Source organism: Fringilla coelebs, assembly GCF_963513975.1.
Source record: "Fringilla coelebs genome assembly, chromosome: 11".
NCBI classification, from domain to species: Eukaryota; Metazoa; Chordata; class Aves; order Passeriformes; family Fringillidae; genus Fringilla; species Fringilla coelebs.
In genome coordinates, this window is record NC_140037.1 from 14,663,859 (window position 1) to 14,688,524 (window position 24,666).

At 41.9% G+C, this 24,666-nt stretch overlaps 1 protein-coding gene across 2 annotated transcripts in view; it reads right to left on the reverse strand.

The window, feature by feature from the left end:
- The window catches only part of GRIA3 (glutamate ionotropic receptor AMPA type subunit 3), a gene marked incomplete at both ends in the record, with an annotated part of 139,793 nt that overhangs the window by 36,692 nt on the left and 78,435 nt on the right, over positions 1-24,666 (reverse strand). For both annotated transcript variants that reach the window (XM_084212879.1, XM_084212880.1), the window contains 7 exons: positions 2,978-3,354; positions 12,880-13,086; positions 14,253-14,360; positions 14,701-14,805; positions 17,964-18,131; positions 21,949-22,110; positions 23,569-23,622. In XM_084212879.1, coding sequence (XP_084069005.1) covers positions 2,978-3,354; positions 12,880-13,086; positions 14,253-14,360; positions 14,701-14,805; positions 17,964-18,131; positions 21,949-22,110; positions 23,569-23,622 — 1,181 coding nt within the window. The remainder of the gene's footprint in view (positions 1-2,977; positions 3,355-12,879; positions 13,087-14,252; positions 14,361-14,700; positions 14,806-17,963; positions 18,132-21,948; positions 22,111-23,568; positions 23,623-24,666) is intronic.

Here is a 24,666-nt window from a genome sequence, read left to right on the forward strand (position 1 = left end):
CCCCTGGATAGCTGAGCACAGCTCAGCTGGTGCCCCCAGGCTCCTCGCACGCCCAGCCAGCCTCGGCCCTGGGGACACGAGGGGCACACACAGCACCTGAGGCACCGGCTGGAGATGCTCCAGCACAGGAATGGCAGTGGAAGTTTCAGGAATGTCAGGTTACCCTCTCATTGCTACTGTGAAAATCCCACAAAGACATTCCCATGGCCTTTAATAGGAGTCTCTTGAGTCTTCTGCTGTGAAAGCAGGACCTAGAAATACACCCTCTAAATGACCAACCTCGAGATGGTTTTTGATAACCCCCCTGTCATTTTCCATTAGCAATTAATTAATCTAGCCTCTTTGTTCTACATGAATAAAGAGCACAATGAAAATACATGCTCTCATAGAGATTTCAAAGATACTTTTGCTCAGAACAGTGTTACAAATTTGACTGTGTTTTTTCCTGATTCCATTTGCTGTACGTGTCTTACATAAAAGCAAGTTTAATAATCTACTTTTGATCCCTCAAAAGTGAATTTTCAATGCTTTAGCTCACTATGCAAAAAACACAGCAGCCTTTGATAGCAGAACAAAACTGCTGAAATAAATGTTGATTACATCAAGGGATGCACTAGCCCCCAGCCTTTGGCTGCTCTCTGATTCTGTTTAGACGACTCCTATTAAATACAGAGAGGAGAGTATAGGGATATATCCTCTGGAATATCCACACAGCATACTCACCAAGGATAGATCTAACTAGTCATTAGATGTCACAGCTGTTCCACACAAAGGCAGCTGAAAGAGCCTTTATCAGCAAGTACAAAAGTGATCTCTCCAGACTGCTTGTCGGCATCTCTCTACGAGTGCTGTACGCTCTCATAGAAGAAATTTATTCAGACAAAATTCATAATGGAAGAATGAAGCCCCTTTTAGTGGCAATAAAATAGTATGAAACATTCATATAGTCAATGTACTGTGAATGGTGTAACCTTACAAAGATACAGATTAAGAATGGAATACTTGGGAATAGTCCCTTCTAAGGACAAGAAATTTGACATTTTAATCAACCTAAATTAACATATCAGTCAAAGGAACAGTGTTTCTGGAATTTAAACCAAAGTAATAAATTTCTCTTTTTTTTCCTGTAACAATGCATGTAACTGCCTGGAATGTTATCATGGAAGATAACAAAATAACTGGACAACACCTTCAAATGAGGGCCATATATTAATACTGAGCTAATATCTTCTGATGAACAGATAAAATAAATATACTGCTGTCTCTCTCCTTTTTTTTTTTTTTTTTGTAGGTATTTCCAAGGCTCTTATTGTGGTTGTATTGAAAAAATCCAGTGCATTCCACTTGTTATATAAGGTAAATGGCTGACCATGCCAAAGAGTCACATGAGAGCTTCCCAGAAATCCTATGCACTTTTATTTAACTGTCAATAAGCAGCCCTAGCAGAAATGCCTGCAGCTTTCCATGTGATGTCCCAGTGCTTATTTCCCGGTCCTTTATATTGGCACACACATGGTCAACAGCAATTTAAATGTTATCACTGCTCATCCCCGTTAACAGCAAGCACTGGGGCAAAGTGTCAGTGCAGGTCTGAGGCATAAGGCAGAAACAGGGAGTGCAAACAGGGGGAGGAGGCCAACAGCTGTCAGTGCACAGGGAGCAGCACACCCAGACACCAGGAACTGGAGACACTAACAAACACAAATTTGTAGGATGATTATTGCTCTCTAACAGACAAAATCATGATCCTTACCAAGAAACTTCATAGAAATTTTGTCACTTGCTTCAGTGAGGTAACTCAAGACTCACAAAGCTATATGGACCAGGAAAACCTGGCACCTTTTCAAAGATTCAGGTATTGAAAAACAAGGTGCATTTTGAATGTCAGTACTTAGGGAAAAGATCTCTCTCTTCCTCTAAATAGCAATTTTGTTAAATGGAAAACTGCATTCTGTTTGTCTCAGCAGGTGTTCTTAATAAATAAAATAGCTGGAAACTGGTTATTAAATTATTGTCATACAAAAAAGAATTATTGCTCCATCACTAAGAAACTAGATAATTTTACTGCTTATAACAAGCACATCACTAAAGTATTTTACCAGTGTAAATGCAGAAACATGATAAATGTTTTAAAAAAAAAAGTGTGGTATGCATTGTTCAATTAGAAGAAGCTTCACTATTTTAATTTGGTTTTTAAAATACTTCTATAAAAAGAAATATAATTCTACAGTAGTTAATAGCAGTGCTCTCTGTTAAAATTGGTACTAATATAAATCATACTTTACTACAGCCTTATCCAGAAAGAACATCTTCATGAATAAGAAAAAATCTTTATGGAAACTGGCAATGCTTATTAGACCATATTGACTATGAACAGAGGGACAGCAGATCAGACTGGACTGAAATAACAATACTCACAGAGGACAGTAGCACAGTACATCTGGAGACATGAACATGTGCAAAATAGTGGTAAGCAGAAGGATGAAAGGATGGTTCAAGAAGAACAAAACTGGAGAAATTGGGCTCAAAAGAAAGTAAAAAAGACTAGCAGGAGCCTTAATGGGAGTGGAGATGCTTTAAAGTGCTGTTGCATGTGACTTTTAAAAAGAAATCTTATTTTGCAAAGCAGAATGTGTCATATGCACCAAGGAGATGACCGTAAAATGAGATATGCAGCAAAAACACGGTAGCCCTCCAAGCATTGCTGAAAACAGAAAACCCTATGCATTTTACAGCCTCAACATGGTGAATATAAGTTTGGCAGAAATGCATAAATGGCATTATAAGCAATGCTACTTACTCTGGAGGCAAATGTTAGCAAGCATGGTGGCTTGATGAGGATGCTGAATATTGAATGGAAATGTCAAAATAAAAAATTTGGAATTAAAAAGAAATTTGAGAAAGCAACATATATGCACCATGGTATCAGAAAATGACCATAAAATGCAAAAAGGTGATGGAGTGATATGGAACAAACCTTGGAGAAATATCGCATCCTTGCTGCATAAAGGCACCCAGGGAAAACCAAAGGCTGTTAAATATTCCAAACTCATTTGGAGGGTCAGGAGGATTCTGAGGGTCACGTGGTTCTTCAGTGTTGTCTTCCAAGTGCCACTCATAAGGGCTGAATCTGCTGACTAGGAAAAGAACTACGCTGACGCCAATGTAAGCAAAGACTATACACATCCAAATTTCATAAGCCAAAGGATCCAGGAAAGAGAACACGCCCGGTTTAGATTTCTGAGGCTTCTTGATCATGATGGAGATGCCCAGGCTCATAAAGGGTTTGGAAAAGTCTATGACTTCTTCTCGCACCAATGTTATGGTGAGGGGGGCAACAGCTATATCTGCTCTCTGAAAAGGGAAAACAAACCCAAGTTAGGTACAAGTCAGACACAATAGAATCACAATCTAGAGTCTCAGGCTAATGAATCAGATGATAAATTACAAGAGTGAGTGGAAATTCTTTTCAGGCTATTTTGCAGTCTCAGTTTAAGGACTACATGATATTAACAGAAAATTATTAACAAGTAAAATTACAATCAAATCTGTGCAAGGGACTCATGACAGCAGCAGATATTTCTATTAAGTTAAAATGGATGAATAAACACCACACAAATTGGACAGTGAGATGGCAACCAACACAACGTCATTTCCTAGTAATGGTCTGTAACCACCCATTTGTCTTGAAGACTTTGGACAAATTCTGTGTTTGCTATGTTTTAGTTTTCTCTTTTCCATTCTTTCAGCAAGTTCTTTTGCCTTACTGATTAGTTCAAGATCTTTAAAAGGAACCCATGAGAAGTAATCCATCACTGAATTTCAGCTGCACTTGGGTGCTGCTACTTGCATGCTCCTTTAAAACTCCACTGCAGTTAGGGACACAAGGGGTAGGAACCAGACACACTCTTTCTGTGGTCACTGAAGAACAGTTAACACAGATTTCTGAATCCCTGAGGAGCAAATAGCCTGGATAATCTGAGGAGAATGCAGTGTCATGTCTGCCCTCCTGTCTTAGAGACCTTGGCTCTACAGGCCTGTAACAGACTGTGCTCTGGGGCTGTGTCACCTGGAAGCACAATAGCATCTATTGCATCATTCACCTGTGTGCTGGTGAACGAATACCCTTCCCTTCAATCTATGCATCCTTGCTGGATTCCATAGGTTGGCGGGCATGTAAAAACAAAACTACTCACTTTCCTGATTAAAAATAACATTCCAGAATAGATTTTTAACATATTTAACTGTACCTGTATTTCTATGCTACAAAGATTCAAGTCATGCTACTTAGATACCCTAGCCTTGATCCAGCCAAGTACTCAAGCAGGTGTATTTGTATGACAGTGGAATGGAACACTAAAAAAAGAGCCCTTTTCATTTGAAGAGTGTTATGAGAGCCTACATACCTACATACACTATTTTAAACACTCTAAATATTCATGTTATTGATATTTTTAAAGAGGGTCTTTCATTGGTAATTAAGAATTTCAGAAAGAAAAAATGGTTCTTAGGGAAACCTTGACTTATCAGTAGCTAAACCACTGTGCACCTTTTAAATCAGATTTTTTCTTCCTACTAGTAAATAGGCATCTCTTTCTGGTGGAAAAATAAAGTCTGATAAGTGGAAGTTTGAATAAAAGTTAATGGGAAATGTTAATAAGACACGATTAAAATCTGTGCCATAAAATAATTGAATATGCCTTTATGTAAATCTGATGGTGATGTACGTGACTGCCATTAATGTCTGGCCTGCTCCTCCTCCTAGCTATTGGTTTGGGTTTTACATTTGAAAAGCAGAAATGGCAAAGGCTTCTCATACAGCTGATCAGAGCACCATGGGCTTGGTGCCTGCTGGTGCTCAGCAGCACCGTGCAGCCATCCTGGAGCACTGCTCAGGGTTTGCAGACCAAGCCAGGGACAGACTTGTCAGATGAGGGCTGGCCCTCCCCACAGCTGCCTCTCTCTGCAGGGCACCCATTTGCACACACAGCCCCAAGGTTTGCTCCAGCCACCCAAGAATATCTCTCAAAGGTTCATACCAGCATGTGCAGCTACAAGGTACGTGCACAAGTTCACTGCTTGGAATAATCTGATAAAACCATGCCTGTGCATGTAAGGAAGGCACTTGGAAATCATGGCCCTGGGTGTCCCCTCTGACAGCCCTGCTCAGTCCCTTTTGACAGTCATGTGTGCTGGGACACTGCCTTTCCCCTTGAATGGCCCTTTCCTCAAGGAGAAAACCTCAGCTGATTTGTGGTCACTTACTGCAAAAATCTAGCTGAACATGGCTCGAATATAAAAACTGAAAATGCCTCTGGATGCCTGGATGTTTCCTGGCTTTGCAGATGAATGTATTCATCACCTAAGTAATGGAGAGACTGGAGGGGAGGATATGGGCAGAGTGAGGTATCATCTTTGTAAGATGTTGGAACTTGTTCACTGAGGAATTCCCCACAAACATATTTCTCTTATAGCTGCTGCTTGTGGAGCTCCTGTTAAATACCAGACATCTGCAGTCAGGGTGAGATTCACACAGAATATCAGTTTTAAATGTAGTCAGAGTCCACAGCCAGCTGGAAGACTAAGCCCTTTGACCATACCACTATACTTCCTGTTGAACTAATGAGGTATTAATTACAAATTAATCCTTATTAGAGCAAGCTTAATGGATCAGGACCCCTGTGGACACTTAGCAATGGCTCCATGTGAAATGAAGCTTAGGTGGGAGGCAGGTGCCTTCCTGCCAGGTACTTCTGCACATGGACTGCCAGCCTTGGAACACCCCATCAAGGGAGGGAAAGGTGCTTCAGCTGTGAGAGCATTTGATTTCTGGAGCATTTTCATGGACTTGAAGAATTTTAATTCTCCCAAAGTAATATTTTAGTTGCTAAAGTAGGCATGGTGGAACTCTTCCTAAGTGCTGATGCAGCATGCAATAAGGTCTGTATCTCCTTCATGCCCAGCTGAGTTCATGCAGGATGTTCCTGTGGGAGGATGAAGCTGATGCTGAAGCACGGACAAATCACTTGCTAAAGCTCTGATTGTTACCATGTTCATATGATACAGGGCAGATTTCTTTGTAAATAATTTCAAACTGCCTTATAATATTAAATGGGATACAAATACTAATTTTCTGATACCTTTTAGTCTTCCTGCTTTCCTACCATCCCTACAAGGTCATTCACCATATTGGAAACACCAAAAACCACTCTTATCCCTTAGTGAACATGGCAGCAAATGGTTTCTGCAGAGGGAACAAGCATGGCCACGCAGGGTCTTGGGAAACCAGGGCACTGAGAGTGGACCAGCTACAATCCAACACCCAAACCTGGCTGCTCACCACTTCCCTGAATACTAGCTGCACTAGGGAGGCTAAAAACCAGTTCTCTCTTTGCTTATTTATTTAGAGATACAGTATTTGAAATGGAGAGCTTATGGAGAGCTCTAAGCACCCTAAAGGATCATTAATAACTGCAGCACTGTTGAGAATTTCCCTCCCTGTTATGGCTGCAGATAAGCAGAACCCATACAAATTGAGCTCGATTAAAAAGAACACAACCACAAACATGCCCTTCTTCGTACAGAACTGGAGAGGGGTTTAAGAACCTCAACAACTGAGCTTTGCTAATCACTCATGACTAATGGTGTTTCAAACATCATCTTCACTGCATTTGAGCCGGGCGAGAAATGTCATGGATTCCTCTGAGGCTTGTTCTGTCTTTGCCTACCAGTGTGGGAGGGATGGATTTAGAGAGGACAGGCAGCACAGAGGCGCTGCCCACTCTGCTCAAAGATGACCCCAGGGAGCTGCAAACCTCCAGACTCTTATGGGGAGGGAGAAAAAAAATAGCAAATGGAAATATCCTTCTACACGGAGAATAAAAATGATAAGATGTTCCACCTCTCTAATCCAAAAGGAGGAATGGGATTCTTCTGCTTACAGACCTACTGATGACTCTCCCAAATCCAAAGCTGTGCACTAGAGACAGTGAGACCTGGGCTGTGCTCCTGCCTACACAGGCTTTGGGTCACTCCTGCTTGCAGAGCTGAACACCTCCTTTGCTCAAGGGTCACTTTTCAAGAAGTGGGTCCGGACTGCAGTCACTTTGTGGGACAGTCACTGTGCAGAGGGACGCTGACCGACTTCCATCAGCAGCCAAACCTCTGTGCACCCCAAGGTGCTGAATGCAGGTACACAGGGGCACCTGAAGGGACTGGGCTGCAGTGGTGACTGTCTCTGAGCATGTTTTAACACTTCTCAGTGCAGTCTGAGGTTTCCAGGTACCAGAAAAGAGTGTCAGACAGAGCAACACATCACCTGTGGTATCTGCTGGTAAGAGCTACCTTTGTAAAGGCAGTCCAATATCCCCAAGGATATTCAGGGTGTGTTGAAAGGCCAGGTCATGCAGGCAATTTGGTTTTAACACATTAGCTCACACTTATTTAAAGCCAACAGGTCGTACCTGCTGCGTTGAAGTCTTAATGTGCCCTAGCTGAGCAGTGTAAAAAGGTATTAAGGTGTTAAAATGGCAGTTGGCCCCGTCTGCCACAGTTTGTCAAAGTTAAGCCCATTTGTGATTTCTGTGGATGCCCACAGCTCATTCTGACACACTCCTGCCATTCACAGATGGAGACATCAAGGGTACATCTGCTTTTGGGGCTGTGGACATATGTGTGCTTGCTCTGCCTGTGCTTGGACTCAGGTCAGCCAAAGCCCAGGACCATGGCAGCGTGGCTCTGTGCCAGGGCTGTGCTCCTGTCCCCCACCACAGCTCAGCCTGCAGGGACCCCACATCTGTCCATGTGTACAGGCCAAGGGTCTGTCTGAGCTGCAGGGCAGCAGCATCACACAGCTGCCTTTGGGGACCTGTACCTGGGCTTCCCCCCTGCAGAAACCAGGAGTGAGGAGCAAAGCTTCACCCACTCATGGCACGGTCAGGCTCTGCTACAGACCAAGAGCATGGGGGAGATTTAAGGAAAAGCAGGGATCAAATTAGTCTGCCTTTCTGCTATGATTCAAAGGCTGAATGTGCCATCTTTAGTATTCCTGCATGCTGCTGGCAGAGCCAGAGAGGCCAGCCCCACACGGGGTGGGTTGGTCTGCTCAAGGCAGGGAGATGTGCCGGCGGTCCCTCTCTGACAGACTGCGGAGGCTGCTGTGTTCTGGGGACTGCCTGTCCCTTACATCTCTGCTTCATTCCTTTGTGCTATTTCACATATTGAGAGGTTTTTATAGAGGCTTGTTTCAACCTGAGCAGAGTTTTAAAGGCTGTAAGGTCTGGCTGCTCTTTTCATTCCCAAAGCATTTGTAGTTACAATTAAGACCTGTGTTAAAACTACTGTCAATTAGCCTCAGCACTGTGAAAAGCACCAGGCCCGGGGAGGGATGGCTTCCCCTGGCTGAACAGGGAAGGAAGAACAGCAGCCTGCTTCAAAAGGAGAAGGAGAAATAAAAGCCTACAGAAAGAGGCTGACCCCAAAGAAGAGAAAAGACGACTGTCTAGTGCTCAGCAGCTGGTGGGTACAAAGCCCCGAGCACAGGGAGCTGCTGCTGCTCCTCAGCCCCAGCCAAGGGCACGTCCTCAGCCCCTGGGTCACTGCAGGACAGCACTTGCCTTGCTGGATTGCTCAGCTGGTTAGATTTAAATAGCAATTCAGTCTCCTGGACTAAGAATGATTTAGCTACTTCCCTTCCAAAATGTCCAGGAAAAAAGCTTTACCTATTTTCTATTTTTATTCTGGTGAAAATTTCCATTATTCTTTGGAAATTTCTCTTAGTTTAAAAAGATAACAGTGCTTGAATGGGTATTTGGTAGGATGAAGAGTTTTATTTGGACACCATCGGAGTGAAAGAGGTAAATAAAGGGGTTTTTTTTCAGTCTGAACTGACACGTTTTGATTTATGAAAAATAAAATACATTTCCTTTTATACCAAATTTCATTATGATTATTAATTAGTATTAGAATTATCATTACTACTACTACCACTAACATTTAAAAACTGCTAACAAGCCACAAAGCTCTGTTATTCCCTCTCCAGCAAGCCTGCTGGGTTCTCCTGCCTGAAGCAAAGGAGTTTGGGAATATCTGCTCAGGCAGAATTCCCTCTGGAACCAAGTGCATGGGCATAGCCCCTTGCACAGCCACGAGGCCCAAGGGCACAGCTGAGACTGTCCTTGACTTCAGGCACCCTACAGTACAGCAGACTTTTATACCCTCCAACCAGACCTGATGTGGCATGAGACAGGGGAGGGAGAATTTCTAATGGGAAGCATTTTAGTGTGTAAATGTCAATGTGTAACTCCAGGGACTGCTCCAGTCAGCCCAGCTAATGCTGACCTCCAGTGAGTCCTTCACTGGAGTCAGGGCTGTGCCACCCTCCAGAGCTGCAGCACGGTGACACAGCACCCCTGGTGCTTTGGGATCAGCTCAGAGCAGACTGGGGCCCCTCCTCTCCAATGCAGTGTCTGGAGGCTGCCCTTTCTCCCCTGACTCTGTGCTGCATTCCACAGAGAATGGAGAGCAATAGTAACAATGAACTGGCCCAACCCAAACATTAAATACAGTTAATTAGGGTTTTAACATTAAAATGACAAGCCATTAATTTCCTGTGATTGTACTAAGAGCAATTTTAGAAAAGAGTTGCATGCATGGGGCTATGCAAAAAAGGGTTCAGTATTCAAAAAACGGCTGAGATGCCCCAGCAGTGCCAGGTGGTGGCAAGGAGGCTGCTGGGTCAGGAATATGTAGTGTTTGACAAATGACTAGTCACTGCTTATCACTTCAGACAAATGCAATCTAAAGGATTGTGTTTCTGCCACAGCTCAGCTGAGCTGCTGGATAACTGGTACCAAAACCAATCAGGCTCCTTTCATCCTACCAAGTCTATCTTCCATAGATGCTAACAAAGGTACTTAAAATCTAATCTGCCTCTTGTCTTCCCAAAATGGAATCCAGAGGAGCCAAATTTGAGTAATTTTGCTGACAAGATTCACAGGGGCATTACGTTAACATAGTTTTAGTTTCCTAATAGAGTTTTAAGCCCGTGAGAGATAAAGGAAAGTTAGCACGTAAATGAGGCACTTGCTCCAAATAATTAGCACTTCTGGAGTACTTCTCATCTTCAAAGGGCTTAGAGCACATCCTTATAAGTGTGGTACACAGCCCCCTCTCAAGGGATGGAGAAAGAGGCCAAGGGTATTTCACAATGTTTGCAAATAGACCTGGGAAAAGGTCTGGAGGGCTGGTGAGGTTTGTAGTCGGAGTTCAGGGGCTGTTTTCCCTGCTTCCAGAAAGCCAGGTGGATTTCCATGCAGCTCGCAAGCTCAGTTCAGCCGGGCAGTTTGGGGAGCTGGCTCAGCAGCACGGGGCTGGAAGCATTAACTTGGGTCTGCACTCAAACCTCACGGGACACATCTGACCTTTGAATAATTGAGCATTGCAGTGGAGAGGCTTCAGAAACAGAGCTCACAGCATGAGCACAGGAACTGCTGGGGGTCAGGGAGGGAAACATTCCTCAATTTTTCATTAACGAGAAAACACAGATGAAAACTGTGCTCAGAATACAAAGGAACTGACCTTTTTGCAGGGGAAAAGGAGAATGGTGGGTGGCTTTGGGGTTGTTTTAAGGAATGGTCTGTGGTGCCTGCAGGGCTGGTTTTGCTGGTGTGGAAAGGTCACAAGTAAGATTAGGGCTAAGTTTGACGCTAAGGAGGCAGAGCTCTCTTGAGTTAGGCTGGTCCCAAGAGGCTGTGGAAAAGGCAGCTGCAGCCAACCTGCTTATCACTCACTGGTTTGGGTTGGAAAGGACATTTAAAGAACATCTAGTTCAACCTTTCTGCAGTAAGCAGCGACATCTTCCACTAGATCAGGGTGTTTAGAGCCCTATTCAGCCTGACCTTCAATGTTTCCAGGGATGGGGCATCCCCTGCCTCTGTGGGCAGCCTGGGCCAGGTCCTCAGCACCCTCACAATGAAGAATTACTCCTTATTATCTAATCTGAATCTGCCTTCTTTCAATTTAAAGCCATTCCTCCTTGCCTTATCACTACACCATCCTCTAAAACATCCCTCTCCATTTATCTTTTAGTCCCTTTAGGTATTAGAAAGTGCTCTAAGGTCTCTTTGGAGCCTTCACTTCATCAGGCTCAAGAGTCTCAAGTCTCTAAGCCTGTCTCTCACAGGACAGGTGCTCCAGCCTTCAGAGCATCTTCGAGGCCCTTCATGCAGGTGGATCTTGTATGGCAGCTGCACAGACTCATCTTACTGGGCTCAAGACACAAAAGCTGTAGCCCACATCACACCCTTCTTCCCCTAGTGTACACAGCCCCTGTGCTCTGACTGTTAGCAGCAATTTCAGGTTCCCTTTTGCCATGGTTTTTGCACATGGTATGGTTATTTTATAAGTGAATGAACAAGTTTCATTGCTTGTCACTTGCAAGTACATCAAAAGGACCCAATTACAGCTGATACTCTTGATATTTCTTGAACCACACACAGAGCAACTGAGGGTATAGGTTTCCAGTGCAATGTAATTTGCTTGGAACTAAACTAAACCTTTGCTTCAGAGGTTCTCAATGGACTTGTGCTCTCCAAGAAAGCGAACTTCAGTTTCCCAAATTGCACAGGTGAGGCATGTGGAGTTCAGAAGATTTGCATAATGGCAAACCTCAAAGCAACAGGGAAGCAAAGAAGTAATCCAAGGGTCCAGAACCCTGTTTTCTTTCTGTAATCAGTAGATTTCCCTCCCTGACACAGTACAACAAACCCATTGTTTTTTCTATAAAACATTTTCAAATTGAACAGGCTACCAATTACATAATAAGGCATCAGGAGTGACTGCTCCAGAGTAAGAAAACTTGTGAAAATCTAGCAATTACTTAAAAAAGACTGATTCATTGGAAAAGAATCATCTCACCAAACATTTTGCAAGAATGATGATGCATTATCCCAAGGAAATTTTGAGGTGACTTTTAGAAATTACACTCAGCCACAGAACAAAAGGATGCAATTGAAATATGCACTTCTGCTCAGATATTTTTAATAAAGGGAAGCTTGTTAAAAATAAACTGCAAAAAAGATTTGGGCGGAATCACAAATCATCTCATTAGCATTTGAGGAAAAAAAAGATGAAATATCAGCTCGAGAAGTCTTTTCTGCAAAGCCAATTTTCTTCCCCTTCCATCTGGTTTAACAGTATCCAAAATTCTCATTTTCAAAGAAGGTTCTAAAATGGCAGTTCCGGACTGTTTTTGTTCTTACTAAACAAAGTGATGTACACCCAATATAGAAATATAAAGAAGAATGCAGTGAATTAGCCTTTTTTTTTTTTTTTTGGTCTGACAGTTGATTTTTGAAGCCAAACCCAGGGTTTAAAGAGAAAAAACGTGGGTGATTTCACACCTGCATTACTTCTTACCCTGAAAAGTAACCATGGAGTTAAATGGGTCTGGTCAAACACAAACCAAGATCAGTGACCCAGCAAGGCTCAGCATCCCAGATCAGATCTTTAATGAGAGGGACACCCCCTCCCTCACCCACCCCCAGCACTTAAGAGACTGATACAGAAAAAGGAGATCTGGCAAATGAAGAAGAAGCATATAAAGAGCAAACTGGAAATTCTGCTATAAACAAGAATTTGAAGTTTGCCCAATGCTACTTATCAACATTTTGTGGACTCTGATTTGGAGAACAGCAGTAAAAAAGTGACACTTTCCTGCAATGAAACAATTAGAAAAGTAGACTATAAAAATGGCAATACAAAGAAATATCTAGAATTTTAAAGGTAGTATTCAAACAGATGATCTTTATTTTGCAGTTTATTAACTTTGAGCATATTTTTTTATAAAGAACATTAAAATGAAGGTTAAGAGAAACTTACCCCATAGACCAGTTCACCCACCATGCCATTCCATATCTTAGTCTCAGGGTCCCTAGCTCCATATTTCCCATCTCCAACAATTGACAGTTTGTATTTTATTCCAACATGTTTTGCTATTTCAGAAGCTAAGTCTACACAATATCCTTCATATCTCTCATTCCCTTCTAGTTGTTCATGGTTTTTCTTATACATTACATATGGTGATTCCTTTGAAACAAAAGTAAAGATCAAAAGTCTATGAATGTAAAATACAGCTGTAAACCACACAAAATGAGAGCTGTTATTATCCTTTATATTACTGGCAAATATTTACAATATTTCCTGCTTTGGTACAGAAATTAGACAGACTTCTGCAGCATAAAACTCCTGGGCTGATCCTACAGCCACACATACTATTGACTGTATTCCCAGAAAGGAGCCATTGAAGACAACAGGACTTTTAAAGTTACACATTTGCTTGCAGAATTAGGCCTGATTAGACAGTCAAGTAGCATCATTGTAGCAATAATTCAAATTGTAGCATTTAAGGACTGACATATCCAACACCTGTACCATCACCACAATTTCCTAAGGCCCCAGTGGCAAAGAATGGGGCTCTGAAGGAGATATTTTCAAAGAAGCCTAAGGGAAGCTAGGTCGAAATCCTCAGTAGCATTTTTTGTCACTGAATTCCCTTAGCCTTCTTCGAAAATTCTAGTTGAAATGCTGATTATATCTCACTAAATCCATAGGAGTATAAAATACAATGCTTCAGGAAACAGCATAAAATTAACTCATGCTTAGTAGAACTGTAAAAAGCACAGAAGTCCCAATGAATGCTGTACAGAGCAGATCTGTAGGGGTGTTGGGACTGACACAGGTGCTGCTGCTCGTGACACACAGGAAGAGCTTTGCTCCTTTGGGATTGCACAGGAAAAGGCTGCTTTTCACCCAGTGCTAGAGCAGTTCCAGTTCTCTACAGGCTTCATTGTGCCACCCTTACTCAGTCCACAGGGGTTGAGTTTACAGGAGCTGAACCTGAGTGAGGGGTGCAAGATTTGACTCTACAGCACAAAGGCCAATCAATCTCTGTGCTCATTTACAGGCATGCACAAGAACTTCACTTACATGAGGCACTTAATTGAGTTCAAGTGTCTGGGAAGCAGCAAAGCTCAGTGGTGAGCTCAGTGAGCTCCTCCTGTGAGCAGACTTATTGATACATACATAAGTTAGCAGGGTCAAGCCCTCAGAACATCTCTGGAAGATACTGAACCTTCCAGTCACTTGAACTCACACAGTGTTCAACATCTGCCTCCTGACAAGGTGCCTAACACACCCCAGGAGTCACGTGCCTTGTTTCCTAAACACAAACACACTACAAACATAAAACTTACCAAGATGGTAGTGACTACTATAGTTCTGTTCTCCACAGATGAAGTGTCATTAGAGGGCAGCTGATCTAATGCTGGCACATATCTTTCATATTCATTCCAATAACCAGCCTATAAAAATGGAGATTGTTACCTCATTACATACCTTTACAAGGACTCTGGTACCTGAACTTGTAAGAGCAATTGTCAAAACCTCAGATTTTGTAACATTTCTCATTCACTGTTTTTGTCATTAAGGGACTAAATTAGCTTTACATCCATTTCCTTGAAGAAACAATGTGGTTTAGTCCAGGAACTGAATGCAACAAGGTTCCTGGGATAGGGAAGACAGCATGAAGGGGACACTCCTCAGGACCCTGTTATTAAACTGCATCTCTGGTATTTCTGAATTTCATTGATTTGTTGAATAAATATTTGAGATGGTGTGAAATCTCAATGCCTTGAAACTCACCTTCCGTGACCCAGCAGCTTTCATTTCATACACATCAATTGTGTAATTTGTTCTCCGCCCATAGGTGTCAAACTGGATGTTCCCTGTCATTCCTTGAACTTGCACCTTGAGGGAATAAACAGAAAAGTATCTTAATAAAAGATTCACTTTATTTTTTTATCTGTGTAAGAGACTTGTACTGCTTCTGACACAGCCAGTTGTAGCGTTCAAAACAACCCCAGTCCCCATTCTCTGAGTTCCAGCTGTAAATATTTGTTAACACTCAGCCGGTGACTCAGAGTGAGCTGCATTTAAATGAAATTAGCCCTGCAGGTATGTAAAATGTAAGAAAGACTGATCCTGCCATGCTTGGTCATGCTGGGCTCACTGGTACAGGATGGAGCACCAGCAAAGCACAAGCAACAATTAGTGCAGTTCAACCCCTCACAATGTGGCACAGAGTGATCTGCAGTACAGACCAGAACGGCATCTCATTGTTCATTCTGGGAAGTGCTTTATTTTGAGATCAGTCCCAGTGCAGGAGAAAAGAACGAATGTCTTCTCTGAATGAGCACAGACAATTGTCTCTGCTGCTTATGGGGTTTTGGTCTGAGGCAGGATGGATGGGTGTACAGACGGTAAGTCATTATCATTACCTACTCACATGAATCATCTGAAGGGGAAGTCTAAAGTACTTTGTCTCAAAAAAAAGCCTTTCTTATTTCCCTGTATGAAAGGATGAGGCATTTTCCTTCATCACTTATCAACACTGACAAGTTGTCATCTCAGGGAGAAAAGGTAACAGTCTCAAACTTTAGTAGGGGAAAATTAGCTTAATATTTAGCAAAAACTGTAGAAGTTACAGGAAGAAGTGCTAGACTAGTGAAAGGCAAACTGTTCAGGGCTGGTGACTGATCTGCTGGTACCTGTTCAGAGGTGAGGTGCGAGGCTACATCAAACAAAAATTCCAAGGACCCAAAACTATCCAATGAGCCAAATTCACACTGCCCTATAGGGAGTTTCTTTTTATCAGTAAGGGGAGTTGAACCTTCTTTAAAATAGTTTATATCACTACAGGGGCTGGAAAAAATCAGATGGATTCCTGTCTCCAGAAAGCTAGAGAGATGAATTGCACTTTGAAAACCAAATTTGACCCCAAGAGGTCTTATCAACTGTGGACTGAGCAAATGTATTTGCAGGGTAGTTGACACATAAGTTGCATCCAGATGTGAGCTGCTGTGCCTGCCTCTGGCATTTATTGGAAGCTGTCTGGCTACCTTAGCACAGCAGTGACTGGGTGTCTCACAGAGCCTGTTACACTGGCTCCATCCTGACGCCCACTGAGACATGAGATTTGTGCACTGGACACCTTTTGGCTCCAAATTTAATTTGTTTCTCTTTGGTGGGAAAACTCAGCACTTTGCAACACCTGGCTGCACTGAGGCAGGAAGGCTTGCCAGGACTCAAACACTTCTGGTGGCAGCGTGTGGAGGCAATTGCAGAGTGACTATTTATAAGTGTCCTGGTAAACTGCCTGCCACTGATCAGATGTGTTAGAACCAGCTTCAGAAACAAATATATGCACAGCTTTCAAGGCTGTTGGGAAGAACTTTCAAGTAATGCCTAACTATCTTGCCAGCAAGATGACTATAGTGAGGCACTGGACTTTCTGCTGGCACAGGATTGATATTTCAAGGATATCCTAGAAAAAGCATTCTTATCTGAGTTGATGCTATGGAGTGGAGAGGAAAAATTATTAAATTATTGTGTTTTCTTTTTCCTAGGCAAAGATTCAATATCATTGTCTGAATAGAAAGAGAGAAGGTGATGGACAGGATAGGTACTGGAAGGCCATGTGGGATGATCTCGGGTAGCTCGCATTTGAGGTGTGTGGAAACCTTGTTTACATGACTCTGAATAGCTAAAAAATTCAAGGCAACCAGCTAAAAGTCAATCTTCTGCATTTTTTGCCAATCATACCTTTTAAATATGTTTTTTAATAAGTTCTCCTAAATAAGGGAGTGTCCTATTGCAGCGTTGGTTTTTTCTATTGACATGAATACCTCATATATCAGTGCAGTACAAATTCTTTAACTATTGTGAAGACTGAATTTAGTTATTTCTCTTCAAAAGTATGCAATGCCACACTAATGAATGTGCAGTTAGGGCATATGTTAGGAGATTAAAAAATGTCATAAAATGAGCTCTGGCTCTTTTTATGTGAGACTGAACCATCCCAGTTTTAAGAGTGATAGAATCTGATTATTACCATCCACAACTCATTATAATATTCTGATATAATCCTCCCAATTTGGAAGCTGAGAAAAAGCAGTAATTAAGCTAAGTGCATGAAGATTGACCTAGGATTTGTTTACATCTAACACAGGCATAATTCTGATCTCACTCACTCCAGTTCAATGTCTGCATTAATATAATCAATGCTAACAGGTTTGTTTGAGTTACTTGAGCCAGATTAAAAGCAGCAATCTTGTCTTTTGTATCTACAAAAACATTATCCAATTTTTCCTGTAGTCACTTGCTTTAACAGAAATAGCAGACTAAAAAGAGTTAAAAAATCAACAATATTACAGACCTAAGTGAGGTAGGATCCTATGCCATAACTAGTGTGTTAAGGATAAAAATTTGGCCCTGCAGAAGGTAATCTGGCTGAGTGTAAAGTTATGCCAGTAATCAGAACTGGTTGAAGGCTAAACTGTTCCCAGGTTCAGGCTGGTGCTGAGATCTATCAGTACTAATATGACCAACAACAATTTCTCCACTTTTTTAAACCAATCTGAGTTGAATTTTTACTGGCAAATTATCAAAACTGCACACATGCATTTAAGTTCGTAAACACATCTATCCCTGCAGGAATTACAACACAGGTACCAAAGACCCAGTCTAGTTCTGTTAGTCAGATTTGCAGGCTCACCCTGAGTTTAGGGTATGTGTTTGATTGCAAAATGGCTCATGCTCACTCTCCTGGAGAACTGGGGTGCTACAGGGGAGCTGGGGGATTGCTCTGGTGGGGACAATCAGGCAGCTGCTGCATCAGTACCACAGGGATTTTGGCCAAAGTTTTGAGAGCTAGTATGCTACACATTGCCTTCTATTGGATTTATTTTATCCATCCTTTGAAGTTCATCATTAGGTTTGTTTTTACTTTGTTTCCCCTGAGGAGCTGCAGCTGTTTGTGCGAGTACAGCAGCTCTGTGCTCATGGAGCAGGACACAAACACTACAGAATTGTTGCTGTTGCTCTTTAGCTGTTATCTTTGCCCTTACCATTTTCAGTGCTCTTTCTATATCAATTCCTTGGCTCCATGGCACTGCAGGGTTAGCCAGGCAGTCTCCAGCACTGCCTCTCCTGGAGACATCCACACGCTGCCTTCGGAGGTAGCGGAAAGCCTCTGCGATCACCAGGACTGCGTCGTGGGTCAGTGCAGACGTGTACTGCAATTGACACAAAGGAAATACAGCAACAAACTGCAATTTTAGAATTGCCCCAGGTATCACATCAAGTTCTCCTCTTCGTTAGAACAGAAGAATCATGCTTGCTGTTCAGGGCTGGTGACTGATCTGCTGGTACCTGTTCAGAGATGAGGTGCGAGGCTACACCAAACAAAAATTCCAAGGACCCAAAATTATCCAATGAGCCAAATTCACACTGCCCTATAGGGAGTTTCTTTTTATCAGTAAGTGGATTTGAACCTTCTTTAAAATAGTTTGTATCACTACAGGGGCTGGAAAAAATCAGATGGATTCCTGTCTCCAGAAAGCTAGAGAGATGAATTGCACTTTGGAAACCAAATTTGACCCCAAGAGGTCTTATCAACTGTGGACCCTTTGCTTCCTCTCTGTCCTTCAGCTGGTGCTCTGTAACGATTCCACCTATTTCAATTAACAAATTAAAAATATTTTCATTCTGTATAGCATATAGCAGCAAAACAACAATACCAGTTCACAGTTGCATAAAATTTCAACTTAATTGGAAACTTGCTCATCTAGATGAGCTTACTACAAATGTCTGCAATTCCATGCTGGACCATACTGATACCAAAGGAAAGCTCATATCTGAGTTTTTGCATTTGGTATTTTTTTTGTTTTTAACAAGATTGCCAAGAGAGCTTTGACTTGAAGTTAACATAAATCATTTCTATTTGGATCCCAGTCCTGATTAGGTAGCATCTGTGGCAAGGAATAGATAAGATTACTTTTAGTAGAAAACAGCTATACAAGCAAGTAATCACAAAATACACTTTAGGCATTACATCACCTTGGTAATTCACCATCTGCCTTCCCTTACTCCATGATAAATCTGCAGAGGGTGGGAAGCTCTGAGGAGCAGCAGCTCAGGAACAAAATCCCCAGACAACTTAACTTATGTGTTCCTGTTCCTGTCAACTTCATTCACTGCTGGTTGAATGCTATCTAGTGACACCCCCCCAATGCTATAAATTTAGTATCACCTAGAAAATGCCATCAAAGAGGGTTTTTTTTGGGAATTTTTTCCACATGTATCTCTTGTCTGAAAGTTCTTCCCTCCTAGAGTGGCCTGGGCTTTGTATATGACATCTCTGGGTTTCACTGGCATTACAGCACACCTGTAATTCCAGGGTCTGTGTAGAGGAGACCCTCTCAGCATGGACCTACTGGGAGAAATTGAACATGCTCAGTGTGTAAGAGCAGATTTCAAGTCCCTTGTAAGTGAACCTCAATACCTCCACATTGTTTGTTATAGAACAAAGGAAGAAATGAAGAATGGAAAATGCACCTGCCCTTCCTTTTGGCTGCCTGTGGTCCCGTAGAGATCCTGCCACCTAAGGAACCTTGTGCTGGAGTTCAGGCCACAAGACCTGCTGCCCATGTGTGAGTTAGAAAGGCAGAAATCCAAGTTTCAGCTGCTTGTTCAGCTCTTTGTGGACAAGATTTATTACATTCAGAAATTAATTCCATAGGGCAGAATAGCAGAATTGGAGGTACTGCTTTTCTTAAAACTCAGCGTTATCTTATTGCAAGTTCTTCAGTTTGATACCAAGCCACATGAACTCTGCACAGAACAAGGCGTCTGCATGTGCAGATCAAGAGAATTGGGTCATAAAAAGGAGTGCAAAGGTAGGGCTGTGAAGAAGGTGATCAAGCAGACATTTCACTGAGCTTTAAATGACAGCAGCTTAAACTCACTGGGAGTGGCTGGTGGTTCCTGCTCTGACTGTACAGCACAGGCACCCTTCTGATCCTGCCACCTTTACCTCTCCCTGTGATGCTTTGCAATAATCACTCTCTCCTCTTTTAGAAAGTTAACAAAGGTCATATACGTCACAATCCACACAATAATACAGAACTGGACAGTAATTTTAATGTATTTGTTCCTGTATTAAAAAAAGTCTTGTAATAGCTGTCCAATCTAGCACTACATAAAACTTACACATTGATAATTTTTTCAGCAGACTGCGTCAATTGTCAGTAACCTTAACGCAGTCCCTTCCAAGTCATGCCAAGAGAGCTATCTAATTTTCTACTTTATTTGAATTCTACTTATAAATGCATGAGCATGCAAAGAGAAAAAAGAGAGAAAGAAGGGAAAGGCTGATAAAATACAGAATAAATTAAACATCAGGACTTTAATCTCTAGGCAATTTTATTTCCTAATCAAAAATATTGTACATCAATTCTTAAGTATGCTTTTTGTCTGATTGACAAATACTGTGCACATTTCTATAATGAGCTGCACATTTGTGGAAAGGTAATGTAATCTTTGTGTTTCTACCATATACTTAAGATTCTTTTTTAAGGAGGGAGAATAATTTTTCCTCAAGGTAAATTGCTTTCAAGTGGAATAAAATCATCTCAGGTTAACTTTGTATATTTCAGAGCTTTTAAGATTAGTATGATACTTATCTTCACTCCTGCATCACTGCTAGAAAGCTTTAGAAAGCAGGACTAAGTCCTAATCCACAGGCAACAATACACTAATCTGGTTTTTGTGGGCCTCTGTTTGCCTTTCTCTGCTTCCTCTGAAATGCCAGAAAGGCATGGGATTAAGAAAATTTTCCTCCCTCACAGAAAGGACATGATGCCAGGGATGGAAATCTGTGGTGCCATCTCTCCAAATGGCACCAGTCATTAATGAATGGCACTGCCAGAAGGAGCAGAGCCTCGTAAGCGGCTCCTTTTCTGTCTGTAGCCCAACCCAGGGCTACTGCCTACCCTGCTGCCCCTCCTGCATGGAACTGAGTAGATTTTTCCTTCCTGTCTAGTATTTTAATGCTTTCCTGAACTTAGTCTTACTCATACTGAGACATTACTCCAGCTTATCAAAGTAATGTTGAATTCCAAATCTGTTCCATCAATTTGCACGTGTCCTTGCCAAATCAAACAAGAAAGACATGAACTGTCTTGTCAGGGCAGTGGTTTTTGGTTTTTAGATTTGGCTGCCCTGAGAAATCAGTTTGTATACTACCATACCCAGGTTTCACTCATCTATGGATAGCAATGAAAAAGAACAGATCTCACCAAAAGACAGATCTCACCAAAAGAAGATGAGAAAGAAGGAACATTACTAATATGCAGTCTCCTAGAAGATTTTATGACTTCTGTGCCTGGACAGAGCTTCCCTGATGCACTCCTTCACAGGATAGTGAAAGAGATGCTGAGGCAGAAAAAAATCTGGGTAAGATAGTAACAGGTTGCAAGTTTCCTAATAACAGGTGCATTTACTTCATCTGATCTGTGACAGTTTTGGCGAACCTGGGACTTTCATCCAAAATATTTTTGAAAAATTTTATTGGTTTCAGTTTTAATAGCCAGACTGTTTAAGTAAAGGACAGTGGTGCAAAAGAGAGAGTTAGATTATGAGGGTAACTGCCAGCAGTAACTAGAAGGCAGCAGCAGCTCCTTAGTGAATCCAGAGCTACTTCATTCTGCATGTGAAATTCTCTATTACCATTAAAATAGATTAGCAATCCACATTTTACATCTAAAACCTAACCTAACTAGCCCCCACAGGCAGCCCAAGACTAACTCAAGAGGTTCACATTAGAAGTTTTTATATCCACTGCACAGTGACAGGATTTGCTTTGAGGAGCTCCCACCATGGTGTGCACTTGGCGTTACAGCCTCTGCCTCTTTCTTCTGGAAGGGCAGTGAATGTTGTGATGTATTCTCATTGGGGATCTGGATCATACTCATGCACATATCTGAGGTTACAAACTCCCAAAGAATTGTTAAAAGCATATCATGTCCATCACTGATAGGTTACAGTAAATACCTTTAATGGTGAGTTTTTGGCTTCAGGGAATTCCCTTTCATCAAGCCTCATCCAGCGCTGTAGAAACTGTTGAACCATTGGATTTTCATTATTAACAATCTGGAATCCAGTAATGTTGGCACCTCCATGCATTACTCTCTCCAGAACAATGTCTGTGAAACCCTGGGAGGACACATGTAGAAAATCTTTGTCATCCAAAGCCACTTTCCCCTGGCTCAGTTTTACCTGCTACAAGTGCAGCACAAAGCACACTGCCTAACGTCCCTCTTGTTAGCTGGAAATATTCTACCAAGGAGACAAGTACTATCACAATTAGTATTCTGATAGTGGCATAGAGTAGAATTTAAAACATCCTGTTTGTTGCAACAGGAAACTTCCCTTTTGTGTCGTGGCAATGTGGTAGGTAATATTTGCCAGTCAGAAAGAAAACAGCAGGAAAACTTGAAGTACCATTTCCTTTTTTGTCCTGATCATGGTGCAAAATGGTCAAGGACCTCAAATCCCAATTGTACAGCAAAGTGAACACAAAGGTTCAGGGCTGGGAAAGAAAAGCACTCCATCTCTCGCCAGGCAGTTCTCCATCACAGCATCTCTCAGTATGTCACGTGCAAGCAGAACGGGATGATTCTCTCCCACTCTGTTGTTATTTATACCTGAGGCAGTAAATTGGAGTCTCTTTGATTAGTATGACTTGATTGCAGTCATGTTTATTTGAATGTCAATGGTTACACATACTAAAAGGCAACCCAGAATAAGAACCTCTGTATTTCTATGCACGAGCTAATCAGTGAGATCATGTCTGCTTCTTATAATGCAAAATGATGCATCTTAAAGTCATACAGTACTTATACTAAATAAGGATATTTTAAAATTTGTCTTTTCTGCTTTAATCACACCAAAACATGGATACAGAGAATCTTTGAGTAATTAGGATTGTCAACTAGACAGTGAGAGTTTTGGAAAAACTCACATTTTTCTACTCGCAGTAGGCACAGAACCTAAAAAGGAGTCTTCCTGCAGGATTAATTACAATACAAGACTTTTTGTGAGGAATTTAAGTAGATGGTGTTTCAAAAGCATCACAAACACCCCTGAAAATCAATCCTACTCCCCAGAAGAGGCTTTGATCAGATAGAAATGTACAGCCTCTTCCTGGCAGGTCAGCACATACACAGGCACAACCCTACACTCTGAAATACAAAAGAAAGGCTAAACAGCCTTGGTGGTTTACTTGATAGAATTGTTCTAATTTACAGCTTTTTACCACTTATACAGAAACATGCTGCAATTATTTTTCCTGGAGTGCTTAAATTCAAAATATGTTTATAGAAAATTACAGTCACAATTTATGAGGATAGAAACATCTAATTTATGAGGATAGAAATTACTGGAAAATATATAGTTAAATTATTACTTCAAAATTAGTAGAGGACATGACATTTTCTGACCAAAAAAACTGAGTAGAGATGACATACCAGTTATAGTATTTACTGAAGCAATTTCTCAAAATCCAAGTACTCATCCATGCATTTCCACTTCCTGATTAAAGTTTCCACAACCTGAACAGAATATTTTACCCTCTAAAATGCATCTATACTTTCCACGAAGAAAAGTTCTTACCAGGTTAGCTAACATGTAGTGATAGCCTCTAGAATGTTTGCCAAGGATTACAACCTGTGTGGAGAAAAACATTACAGATTATTACGTTGTAAGAAGATGACTCTTAAAAAGAGACACAGAATGAACATTTTGATAATCTTCCATGTTCAATCCATGGGCAGCACAAGTATTGCAGATCTGTGGCATTACAGACAAGATGTAGTCCTTGGTGTTTTTCAAACACACGGGCAGAGTACAACAAAGAGTAACTCACAAGGCTGGGAAGGCTCTGCTTGCAGAGATGACCTTACCTGGCAAATTCACTCTTGTGCTCAGTGTCCTCCCTGCTGACCAGGTTAATTTTAGTTATCAGTTCAAGTATTTCTGCTCTGAAATGAGGGAATACTGTATCTACCCAAAGTAAACCCGTTTACTTTGTTCCTTGTTTGTGGAGTGTAGGAGAGGTGCAGGACACAGCCCAGCCTCTCACTGTGTTTATTAACCTGTACCAGCACAGCAGGGCTGGGCCGGCTCCAAGTTGTACAGGGAGTTCCCTACAAGAACCCCAGCCAAGCCTTTTCATGTATGAATGTCTAAAGTTAAATTCCCAAAGTTACAAGCAGTGACCTTCATTGCCTTCTGACAGGTTCCAAAAGGCCTGAAAACCTGTCATTTCTGCTGAATCCAAATGGATACATCCGACCTTACAATGTTTTGTCAAAATTGCCACTAAATGTTATGTTGCACATTCCACTAAGCAACATCTCCTGCCCTGGCTGACCTCACTTGGGCATCACTCTGTACAAACAGTCATTAAATGGGATTGCTAAGGGACAAAAGGGCAGCAGGATATACTCAGCAGCTGGATTCTCTGAGGGTAATGGGCAACAGTGGAGGCAGCACTGTCTGGCAAGCCTGACCTCTGCCATCCTGTGTGCTCCCCCCACTCCAGGAATCCTGTGCTTTTGCATAAGGAAGGAAACCAAAAGTTACAGAACTTCCCATGTCTACACCGCAGGCAGCTGCCTCACCAGCAATGCCACTAGTGCAAAACTCTGCCCTTGCCTTCAGATTATAACCTCAGAAACATCCATCCAGTCCCACAGCCATCAAATGGAA